General features: G+C 39.6%; 1 protein-coding gene across 1 annotated transcript in view; it reads right to left on the reverse strand.

The window, feature by feature from the left end:
* FRAS1 (Fraser extracellular matrix complex subunit 1) overlaps positions 1–12,732 on the reverse strand; it is a 467,475-nt gene that overhangs the window by 129,978 nt on the left and 324,765 nt on the right. Inside the window, exons 30-32 of the mRNA XM_060147971.1 lie at positions 10,976–11,129; positions 5,507–5,685; positions 1,059–1,175 (exon numbers count right to left, since the gene is read on the reverse strand). Coding sequence (XP_060003954.1) covers positions 1,059–1,175; positions 5,507–5,685; positions 10,976–11,129 — 450 coding nt within the window. The remainder of the gene's footprint in view (positions 1–1,058; positions 1,176–5,506; positions 5,686–10,975; positions 11,130–12,732) is intronic.

A 12,732-nucleotide genomic window follows, 5' to 3' on the forward strand; every position in this document is an offset into this window, starting at 1 on the left:
ATTATGATTTCTTTAAATTACAGTTTACGGTGGAAATGCCGATAGCATGTATCCATTAAAAACTTTGTTTCCCCTTTTATGTCTCTGTCAAGCCCCAGACCCATAATTTCTAAAACTCTGCCTGCTGTCTTTGTTGCAGCTCAGGAGTGCTGCACCACTTTGGAGTGTAATTCCGTGGGCGCTAACTAAAATGTGGATCCAGGATGATTAATTTACAAGGACTTAATGTGCTGTGGCTCTGTCTAGAAGAGGGGTCTGGCATTACATGCCCCATAGATATAGGAGTACAGTGGAACTGCTAATTGTCTGAACTAAATGCCATGTACTAATTTAGCTCTCACCTTGCTCCAAACCTTTCCATGTGTCCACACTCCTTCCCACGCAGCATACAAGCCCCTCTGTGATCTAGCTCGCAAAACCCCGCAGGCTCACCACTCCCTTTCAGCCTGTCTCATCTTCCAGTCTCATTGAACTGTTCGCAATTTTCCCAACAATCATATTGTCTCTCCCCTCTGGGTCTTTGCATGTGTTGTTTTTATGCCTGATGATGCCCTTTGCCATCACCCCACTATTCTTTCCAACCTGCCTCCCAAACCTTCACTTGGATATTTGCTACTTATCTTTCTGGAGTCAGCACAGACATCACTTTCTCCAGGAAACTTTTCTAATCGAAAGGAAACTACTAACAGGATTCTAAAACAGAATAACCGTTTCTCCAGCTAGATGGAACTCTAACTGGCTGAATAATTATACCCAAATAGTAATCATTAAATGGATATAAGCCTGAAATTCCTTCCAGGTACTCAAGGAATGGTTCTGTGAGTGTCTGGAACGCTGTAAGAGGGCTCAGCAGCAATGGATGGGAGGCTGGAGTGGATTCCCTCTAACCTTCCTTTCACTCTGGGAATTTTAAGTTTCTTCTTTCAAGTCAATGAGAAACGAGTTCACAGGGCTGGTATTTTTGACCCCAGAGCCCGTGTTCTGAGCCAAGCATTCTGTCACATCCCATCAACCTGCCTCCTCCAAGCAGAAACCATGAGCCCTGCTACCCAACTCACGGTCATGTGGAGAGATGCTCCTGGAGAGCGTTTGGGTGCTTCCGGAGTCTGGGGTAAGATGGCGATGTTGAACATGCGGCTCTCCAAATGGGCGTGAGCCTCCGTGGCACTGGACACCTGCAAAGACACGGCACACTGGTGAGCCTCTGGTGGGCAGAGTATGATTGCCTGCGTTTATTTTTTCCCTTTTGAACCATCTGTCTTTGAATACTGTATGCTCCTGTATTACGATTTTCATTCTGCTCTTCATATTTTAAAATTCCTTTTTTTACTGATTATAAAAACGATACATAAGCATTTTAGGCAATTGTGAAGTTGCAGGAAGGTATAAATAAGGAATAAGAGTCATCTAGAATTTCACTACCTAGAAATAGTCGTTACTAATATATCGCTGCATTTCAGTTTAATCTTTTTTCCATGTATATGTGAAACTATATACAATTGTATGTTCTAAATGTTTACTTAACACAATACTATGATATTTTGCTATACCATTAAACATTCTTGAAAACATAATTTTGATAGCTACATAGGGTCTCATTATGAGCATACACAACACATTATATCAATATACGTGATGTTTATTTCACTTTAGTCTTTACCCAGCACAGATATCTACACCTAGATTATAAATGACAAATCCCAGCCTCATCACTGCAAGGCAAGATTAAGAACATTTACAACTAGGGTAGTGGTCACAAAATCAACTCTTTCCTGCTTCAGAAATGCTGAAAAATGATGCTTTTCTCATGCAGCCTCTCCCTTTCCTCAGTGCTACCTCGCTGTTCCCTTAAACTCGCCTTCCTTCCATTGTCTGCTCCTTAGGCTTGTTAGAAGAATGGTTAAGGCCCATGTGGCCATGTGGAGTTGTGTTAATTCCATGTGAGAGGGGGCAGGGTTCTGTAAATCCTGAGAAAAAGGGCAGGAATGGCAGCCCTTTCTCTATGTCTTCTAAAGTTACACCCTCCAGGAAAACTGTCTTCTCTGTACCTTGATCACAGCAGGCGCCTGGAGCTCAAGCCTCAGAATATCAACTTGTTTCCAAGAAGGCATCTTATAGTGTCACCATAAATAATATTAACAACCACAGCTATCATTCACTGAGCACTTACCATGGGCTCGGCACTGTGCTAGCTACTGTTCAAAAGTTTTCTTACCGAATACCCATCAAGTAGATATTATTATCTCCTTTTTTACAGATGAGGAAACTGAAGGTCAAAAAGTTAAGGTGTCAAGGTCACATAGCCAACAAGGGTCAGTATTTAAAACCAGGTCAGCGGGTTTGTGACCTTCCTACGGACCACAGTGACTCAAGTTGGAAGCTTTAGGAAATCAGGAAAGGGGAAGATATGTTCTCCTATCTCTTGAAGAAAAGGAATGGAACTCTGCAGGAAGTGAGAGGTGAGCAGATTACCAAGCAACGGTCGTAGTTCTAGCTTCCCTAGCAAAGACATGAGTGTAAAATATGTTGGTCTTTTTCAAATTACATCCCCTGAGGCTATGTCAACGTGATCTGAATATGCCAAAACCAGGGCTCCTTCCCCTGCCAAAAATGTGCCTGCTTTCTTCTCACTATGCCATGCTCTAATTTTTTAATACCACTTGCATTACACAAATCCCAAGTCTTAGATGCAAAGTAACAGATGGGCTGCACTGATGGCTCATGACAGCACATCAACATTAAAACGAAATTAAATCCATACAACTCCTTGTATTGCATTTTCTGCTTTAAAGAAAATAAAAAAGAAGGGACACGAGAGGAGAATCATTAGAACGGCATCTTTTTTAAATAGTCTAAAATCCTAAGGGACACTAAAATGATGAATGGGGAAAGTTGCCAACCATTTATTTTAGCACGTAGCTACAGTGTCTGTGTCGTTTCACATCAAAATATGAGATAAGCCTATCAAACCATGAGATTTTAAAAACAAACACACCAAAACCTTCACATCCAAGAGAAAATGATCCCAGAGAGCTGTTTCATACTTGCAGTAAAGATGCTGTCAGTGTTCAAAATGTACTTTTTGAAATGCTTCAGAGGGGGTTCACAAATCATGTAAGAAAACTGAGCTTGTTACTTCATAATTACTCCTTGTTTTAACTAAAAATAATTGCTACTCTTCTTTTTTACCAGACACGATTCTGAATGACTTTGGGCTATAGGGTTTTATTTTAAAATCCACTTCCAAAGGATGATATACTGTCACTACTGAGGATATGCTAAAGAATATCCCACAGATTTTGAAGGAGATTTCAGGTAGGAGTTCTAAACACATTTTGAGCAGAATGTGCGAAGACCCTCCAAAGGGAACCACTTTCTAAGTAATGATGTTTTTAGAGTCTTAAACTCTAGCGAATTTGTTTATAAAAATCAGCAACTTCTGCTATTTTATAATAACCCACTTAGTAACCAACTTGCAAAAGCAATCAAATATCATTTTAGCAGGTGCTGAGAATGACTTTCCAGGGAAGTGCTCCATACTGATAATGAAGGCAAAGGCAGATCTGAGGAGTCCAGTCTGTTGAGGTGACTTCTTTTGATTGAGGTCTTTGCTTCCATTCTGACTCATTATTTGAGGACTGCTGAGTCCCCAGGTGCTAAAACTGAAAAATTAACTTGGGCAAAGGGCACATAATGTTTGCTCACTCATTGGACATTCAGTGTGCTCAGTATAATCTCATTTTAACTGTTTCCAGGTTTATTGCAACTAGCTCTCTGGGGAAGCACACTTTTTACACAATATAAATTAGTCAGACAATGAAGATGTACACACCAGGCATCAGGAGCAGAATGGACGATAATTTTAACAAGATGAGCTATCGTGGTAGTTTATCCCCTACTGGATTCCTAGACCAAGGAAATGACTCAGACGTAGAGGGACTGTGATGCTGCTTTGGCTGATCACCATGAGGGCTTCCTTATATTTTCCCTGACACTTTCCCCAAATCTTTTCTGTATCTATGCTTAAATGGTCTTTCTCATTCATACTTCCTCATTCCTTTGTGTTTCTGTTCCATTATTTATTTCCAAATTATCCTTGACAGAGGTTTGTCTAATGTTATGGGTCTTTCCAAAGATTCAGGTTTTGTACTTATTTACTAATTCTAGCATCTTATAATTAGTCAATTCCTCTTTTACCTTCCTTTCGCTTTCTTTTGGCTTCTCTGTGGTTCTCCAGCTTCTTGAGTTGAATATTTAGTCCATTAATTTTCATGCTTTTCTGTTCAACAACAAGAGCTTAAGGCCATCGATTTTCTTCCGAGTATTACTTTGTCTACATCATTTCAGTTCTGATAAGTTGTTTCCTCCTGATCAATATTTCTTAATAGTTTGCCATTTTGATTTCCATTTAGAACTAGTAATTATTAAGGAATTCCAAATGGTTTGATTTTTTTTGCCCTTTTATTATTCATTTCTAATTGTACTTCACAGTAGTCAGGGAATGCGCCCAGAATAGTTTCTTGTTCTTTAATTTATTGACAGAATAAATTAAACCAACCTTATAGTCTGGTTGCCTCAGTTGGCTCAGGCTACTCTAACAAGTACCGTAGACTGGGTGGCTTATGAACAATAGAAATTTATTTCTCACAGCTCTGGAGGCTAGAAGTCTGAGATCAAGGTGCCAGTATGGTTGGGTTCTAGCGAGGGCCCTCTTCTGGGCTGTGGACTGCCGACTTTTCACTGTTTCCCCGTGGCGGGCAGCAGAGCGGGGGAGCAAGCATGACTCTTGTAAGTATGCTAATCCCATTCATGAGGGCACAACCCTCATGACCTCATCTAATTCTAATCAAAGGCCTCACCTCCATATACCATCACATGGAGGGGTAGGATTTCAACATATGAACTTTGGCGGGGACACAAACGTCCAGTCTATAGCACTGGTATTTGACCAGTCTCCATAAATGGTAGTCACACACCCTTACACGGTTAACAGGCACTATTCTAAATGCTCTATATGTATTAACTCATTAAATCCTTACAGCAATGCTATTTTACAGATGAGGAAACTGAAGCACAAGGATTTTGCCCAAGTAATTTTCCCAAAGCTAGTACATGGCAGAAGTGAAACGTGAACCCAGTGGGTTTGGCTGCTCTGCCCATGACCTTATCATAAGATGGTTAAATGTTCCAAAAACATTTGAAAAAAGAAAATAAGACTTTTCTCCATGTGGTATTTTAACATTTTGAAAATACTTTTTTCCAAACACTTTAGCCATTATCTATTATATACCTCTTTGTTGTAGAATGACTCTGCTTGTAGAGACACCCAGAAGGCTGAATTGACAGATTAAAAAAAATTTTTTTCAATGTTACTAGTTACATTTTTTTCTTCTCCCAAATGTGACTTCCAGGCAATCACAGAAAATGACCTGAGTTGTTTATAAATAAGGGTGATGGTTTTCATCAGACTATCCAGACATCAGAAGATTCAGGAAGCAGAGGGTACCTGAAAGTGGAAGGAGTCACTCTGGGCTGGGAGCCCTGAGTGCCGGTACCACACGATGCCTTCGTTGATGTCTTGCTGGGTGAACGTGCTGGTGGGAGTTGCTGTCCTCCCATCAGGAAGGTGCTGCCCTTCGTCTGCGGGGCTGTCTGCCGGCATATTAAACACAAGGACCACCTCCCCTAGGAAAGCCACACAGTTAGTGAGGACCCCTGGGAAAAGTAAAAGTAAATCAGAGCTCTCGTCTCCTTTTCTACCACTTTTATTTTAAACAGAAAAGATATGATGTGCTTCTTTATTTTTATCCAAGGTGAAGGAAAAGATATTAACACAGAATTCAACAGATATCATAAAATCCAACTTTAGACATAACATTCCCAGTCTTTCAATTAAAAGAGCTAAAAGCCATTCGAGGGCAATTCATGTATGAAGTTACTGACTTTTATCTACTAAAATTATATAAGGAGACCCAAATAGTCGTGAACACTGCAAATACTGGGAATTGAATGGATTCATTTCTACCCACAGCTGTCTATGAACAGAAAATGTTTTCTAACCAGGAAATTTTTTGGTGTAAACACAAGGGGAAATTAGAAAAAATTCAGAAAAAATCATCCTCGGAAGAGTTCTTAAAATGAAAACAATAATAGCTAACACTTGAATGCATATGACAGGCGCTGCGTGAAGCACTTAACATAGTGGTTCAAACCCAGTTCCACCACATCAAGCTGCGGGAGCTTACTTAGGTATTACAAGTCTCTGTTCCTCATTGGTAAAATGAGAATAATACTACATACTTCATAGGTGCTTGAAAAGAGTGTTGGTTATCCTTATTATGTTATTTAATCCTTCTGAAGATGCTACTGTCATCTCCATTTTAAAGACAAAGTTCTTTATGCTCAGAGAAGTTCAATAACTTGTTTGAGGTCACACAAGTCCAAAGTGAAGGAGCTGGGATTTGAATCTGAAGCTCATTTTCCTGGTCATGAAACCCTGTTACCCGTCATGGTTATTTTATGTTCACAGACCAACAATTACCTTGATAAATAACCGATGATGTTTTCTCCTCCTTCATTTTCTAAACTTTATTAGAATTGAAGCAATGAAATCTAAATCTAAACATCACCACCAACACCACCAATCTGTTTCTATTGCTTATTCTTAACCTGAAGCTACTATTTTCTTAAAGTGAGATTGAAAATACAAAGGTGTTATAGAAACAATCAAAATTTCCCAAGGAGAATATGCCTTCAAGTGAAGACCAAGGAGAAGAATGGATGAACTGCTAAAAACAAGCCACGTTCTCATGAAAATGCATCTAACAATAAATCTGAAAGAGGTCTGTCTACCGCTCAGATAGTAAGAGGGAGAGAAGAATGTGTGTGTATGCGTGTGTGAGAGAGAGAGAGAAAGAAAGAGAGAGAGAGAAACTGCATACATCTTTTAAATGTTCTGTAGGAGGATACCCAGATCTTAGTGCCCTAGACATATCAGGTAATTGATAGTGCACTTTGATTACCCCAGAGAAATGTGTTCTCTTATTCAAAGGAAGTACTCATTCTAATATTTATAGGCACTAAATTCAAGTTAAAAATGCACATAATATCCTGGATAGTGATGAAATACTGAAGTAATAGAAAAACATCAATATTCTTACTTTATTCTTAAAATAATCATGTGTAGAATCAACTCACTCTAGTTTCTTTCTTGTACTGTTTCTCATTTATACTTAAGTCACCAATTCCATTACCCATCTCTCCCTGGTTCAACTTCTGTTCATAAGATCCTGCTAATAAACATGCTTTCCCAGGATGTGGACTGTTTATGAATGTGAGTAGTTGCAAAATAGTCTGGAAGGAGATTTTCACAGTGAAAATGTGGAAAACAGAAAAACAGTAGAAAAACAGAAAACATTCAAATGCCAATTTCCTGGCTCTTCTGCTTTATAATAGGAAGGCAAAGCAGAATTTTCCTAACAAGTCCTAATGAAATAAACCTATTTTTCAGATTTAAAAAAAAAACAAACCCATTGCGATACTATGCGAATTAACAGGAATCACAGGATGCTGGTTAATCCCATTAGTTTCAACTCAGTAAACAGTCAGTGAACACCTGTTAAGGGCTAGCTACTGTGGTTAGCCCTTTGGGGTGGGGGACTCAAAGATCAGTAAGATGCAGTTCCTTCCCCTTGAGATCAGCCCCATAAGCACCTGGGAGCCTCTGTGAGATTTTCAGTAGGTTAATGGCACGAAGTGATTTAGAACACAGAATATACGCGAAAGTTCTGTTAAAGGCGCTGGACTTTATTTTATAAAAATGATAACAATAGTGACTAACAATTATGTGGACAGTTTGGTCAACTATAAGTCTGCTGTAAAAACCAGATGAGAGATGGGAACCTGAACTAAAGCAACAGAGGTAAGATTGGAAACACGTAAACAGATACAAGAATCATTGAGGAAGTGGAAGCAACAGAACTTGACAAATGTGGCTGTAAAGGGTAAGAAAGAGGGAAGAATCAGATGATCACCTATTAGGTTGGGTGATGTGTAGGGAAGCGATGCCACAAATGGGATGAGCTGGTAGAAGAAAAGATGAAGAGTTAGAGTTCAGCACTGGGTATGATGAATACAAGGTACCTTTGTGCCAAGCCCATGAGTAGACAGGAAGAAACACCGATATTTTGTAGGGTTCACTCCATCGAGGTGAGAGCTTTTGCGTAATACCTCACCTCTGCTTTTATCGTAGTATGACAAAATCAAGGAGATGACTCTAAGTATATGAAAATCCAGGTTTAAAAAAGTCCAGGCTTAAAAAACAGAAAATAACATCTACTAGTGATTTCCTTTACACTGAGCTCAATATTTTAACCAAGAAACTTTATGGGAAAATGTAATAGGTATTAAGAATTAGAATCTCGGAATTTTCCTGGTGGCACAGTGGTTAGGAATCCACCTGCTAATGCAGGGGACACAGGGTCGATCCCTGGTCCGGGAAGATCCCACATGCCGTGGAGCAGCTAAGCCTGTGCGCCACGACTACTGAGCCTTCATTTTAGAGCCCGCGTGCCACAACTACTGAGCCTGCACTCTAGAGCCTGCATGCCACAATTACTGAGGCTGTGCGCTGCAACTACGGAAGCCTGTGCGCCTAGAGCCCGTGCTCTGCAACAAGAGAAGCCACCGCAATGAGGAGCCCCTGCACCGCAATGAAGAGTAGGCCCCGCTCTCGGCAGCTAGAGAAAGCCCGCGCAGCAACGAAGACCCAACGCAGCCAAAAAAAAAAAAAAGAAATTAAAAAAAAAAAAAGATTTGCGTTAAGTGGGATTCTCATTCCCACCTCCTTTTCCACTCCTGAACGGCTCCTAAGGGTAATGCGATTTGATTATTACCAGTAGGGAGCTCTGAACACACAGAAATAGGATTATGTTCATAGGAAGAAGTTAATTAAGAGAGTTATATTAGGAAAGGGTCACGTGAGTCAGGCTTACTTACATGGCATTTATCAAGCTGAAATGGCTTTTAAAAAAATCACTTAATTCCGCATTGTTCTATTTAATACTTAGACGGAATATTGGGATATTGGGCTATCTTTAGGAAATTTAATTTTTTGACTTTTAATGCTCAAGACAAAGGTAAAGAATTTAATACATCAAACCAGTCAAAGGTTTTTAGAGCTGAAAAGGACTTAAACATTGTCTAGCTTAAAATCAGTGGGTGAAATACGGCAAAGTTGAATAAGGTCTGTGAACTAATTAACAGCATTGTATCAATGCTAATTTCCTGGTTTTGATTATTGTCCTATGATTATGTAAGATGTTAACAGTGGAGGAAGCTGGATAAAGGATATTCAAGAGCTCTTTGTACTATTTTTGCAACATTTCAGTAAGTCTAAAATTATTTTAAAATAAAAAGTTACAAACTTATCTAGCTTCATCTTTCAAAGAAACTTATGGCTCAAGGGGGTCCACCTGCCTTCCTCAAGGTTACGCAACTATAATAAATGACAGCCCAGCTAGACTGACTGTTTTATAATTCTATCAATTCTTGACTAGATTATGCTTTTCAATGCCTTTGTGGACTCTATACTTATTTTTAAATAGTACAAAAGTTGATTTTTTCCTCACCACAGAAAATACACAATTAAAAATATCTGATAAACCTGAGGAAAAACAGATTGTTATTTCCCTGCTATTTGTCACACCAAGCAATTTTAATGAATATATTTTTCATTTTCAGGTGATTATTTCTTTTAAAAAATCTACCTGCCTGTTGTTTTTACTTTTATAACATTTTGTCATCTCCTTACAGTTTCGATCCCTTCTTTTGTGTCTTTAAATCTTTTTAAATATGCTTATTTCATAGTTTTTGTAAGCTTGTTCCTTCATTGGAAACCTTGGGGTTTTAATCTTCTTGTTTGTTTTAGTTATGGTACTATAGATTTTTTCTTCATATGTTCTGTAATTCTGAATTCTGAGTTAATCTTCAGTGGTTTTCTCTGTGAGAATCTTGTGTGGTCTGGAGTTGAGGGTGGACATTCCACAGCAGTTAATACTAGTTTCTGCAAGGGACCCAGGAAGTACCATTGGCCTGAGGTCAATTTTCATATTAATGCCTCAGCTTTGGGTTTCTCAGACTATGCACACAGTATAACTTAACCTTGGATCTTCAGGAGAAACAGGCCTGAATTTCTGAATTCTCAGCAGACCCTTTTTGCTCCCTCTGAGCCCTGGGAAACACAGGTAAATTTCTTTGCCATCTCTCTGTGCTAGTGAGCTTCTTGTCTTAATTCCAACTTTCTGTCTCTGCACAGGCATTAAATCCCAAGCCCCCAGGTTACTGAGAGATACACACAACCCCTCAGGCAAGCTATGCCATCAGCTCCTGCCCAGATTGGCTTTCAGTTCCTTCTCTGTGTCTGGCGCTTGGAGATTTCTCTGTATTCTCGGGAGGTCAGCTATGATTGCCTTATAGCTCTGAATCTCTTTTATCCATCATTTCTAGGTGATGATGATGGGTTATCATACTCTACTATCTTGCTAGAAGTGGAAGTAACAATGGAGATCTTGAGAAATGTTTTTATGTAAAGTCTTTTCTTAAAAAGAAAGTCTCAAGAAGTGCGGTGATGTTCTGGGAGGGACACAAGGTGGAGTTTGAAAGCCTGAGGTTTGACATTGTATTGACATATTATTAGCCAGGTGACTTTTAACAAGTTACTTTCTCTGTAAAATGTAGTTGTTTTAAAACTTAAACTTTAGGTTTAACTATACTATGTTTACATTACTTAGCATACCAATAATATGTATATAGCAATGATAGCTATTGTGATTATTCTGTCTTTAAAGGGGATGCCTGGGGTATTAGAAAGCTGAGTTCACTGGAAACACACCCTGGCTGTGTGGCTTTGTACAAAAGCAAGTCCAAGCCTGCTGAATGCAATGATGACATCATGACAAGGGAAAAAACGAGTTACCAAATTGGGGGTGCTCCTGTGTAATTTTGTAGATGATTTCTGAGGCTCTGGCACCTGGAGCTTCAGCCTGTAAGATTCTGTTGGTAATCTGCAGCATCCCGCCTTCTGGAACCCACACCACTGAATTAGCCACAAGTCGAAGACCTCTATCATTCTAGAAGAAAGAGAGAGTACAGAATTAGGTCCAAGCAAAAGAAAGAAAATACTGGTCCTTAAAAACATAAGTTATTAGGTCCTATTGCTGCTAACGATTGCCTAATAAGAGATTCATAGCTTTAGAGTCATACTGTGAACAGTATATGTTTAATTATGTGTAGATATATGCATGTGTCTGTATACAGGTACATATATATATCCTACTTTTTCTCCTAATTCATCATAAGCACATAACTTGTATCATTCAGGGAGACTAAGTCTCTCCATTTCTTTCTTTCATTTGTCCATCTACCTGTCTTTCCATCTTCCCCATCCACCTATATTCAAGAACTATTCATTAAACACCTATTATATGCCAGATCTTTTGCTAGAGGCCTGAGGTATATAAGGCTGGCTGAAATAAGGCCTCAGTTTCAGAACCTACAGTCTAGTGGGGCAGAGAGACATATAAAATAGTTAGGCTGCATCACAAGTGATGATCTAGAAGAAGCTTGAGCAGGGTACTGTGGGAAAATAAAGGAAAAAGGAGATTTCCCCTTTGGGGAAGGAATGGTCAGGAAGGCTTTCCTATGGAAATACCATTTAATTCTTGAATGACAAAGAATGGGCTTTCTAAGTGAAACAGACTCCAGGAAGAGGACCCAGCCTAAGCAAAGACATGAGACAATGCACTCTGTGCTTAATAAAATATCCAAGTGACTGGGCAAGCAGAGTCTAGGGAGCTAGGGGAGGGGGTGAATAAAAAGTGACCCCTAATGTAGGCTAGTAGAAGGTAGAAGCTGTGCTGTAAGTCTCCATTTAGCTTGTAGGCACTGTAAAGTCAACACGAATCTTCAGGGAAGGAAATGGGATGCTCAGGTTTGGGTTTTGGAGAACCTCCAGCAGCAAGAGATGGGAGGGGCTGGAGGTGGCGTGAATCTGGAGCTGCAGAAACCATTTAACAAGTTCTTGTAATGGCTCAGGTGAGAGAAGATGAAAAGGTGATTGCAGTGGGAATGAATAGTTAGAAACAGATTCCAGAAACACTACAGAGGCCAAACTGACAGGCCTCGATGACTGACTGAAAGTGAAGCCCTTAGAAACAACAGTTGGGAATAGCTGACTGGAAGAAATCACCTACTTAGCGCTCCTGAGAAGGCAACCATTCTAATTGCTAAAGCTAACGTCATTAAAAAGTGCTGATTTGCAAGGTGCACACCTCTTTCAAAGCCTCCTAATTGACATTTTCCACAGAATGGGATCAGTGAGGCTGCCTGTGTTCAGTTTTCATACTTTCAAAATCGGTAAATCTGATGTTTTCAAATAGGGCATTTCAGAAGGGATGTTATTCTAAATTATTGCTATTACTTTCAAATATGTCAGTAAACAGAACAGAGCGAACAGCATTCCCAAGAGGGGAGTATTCAGAACAGAAGAAAACAAACATTCATTTGCTGTCACTTGAGAGCATTTGCGCCTCTCAGGAGGTGGTCACAGCTATTTTCACCACAATCACCAAGAAAGTGTCATTGCCCAGGAGGACAGCAGACAACGTACCTCCCATGTGATTGGTGCTCAGGGGCAAAATCCCACAGAATTTTTTTTCTCTCACAATTGATTTA

The sequence above is a fragment of the Lagenorhynchus albirostris genome, chromosome 4, assembly GCF_949774975.1.
Source record: "Lagenorhynchus albirostris chromosome 4, mLagAlb1.1, whole genome shotgun sequence".
In the NCBI taxonomy this organism is placed as follows: domain Eukaryota; kingdom Metazoa; phylum Chordata; class Mammalia; order Artiodactyla; family Delphinidae; genus Lagenorhynchus; species Lagenorhynchus albirostris.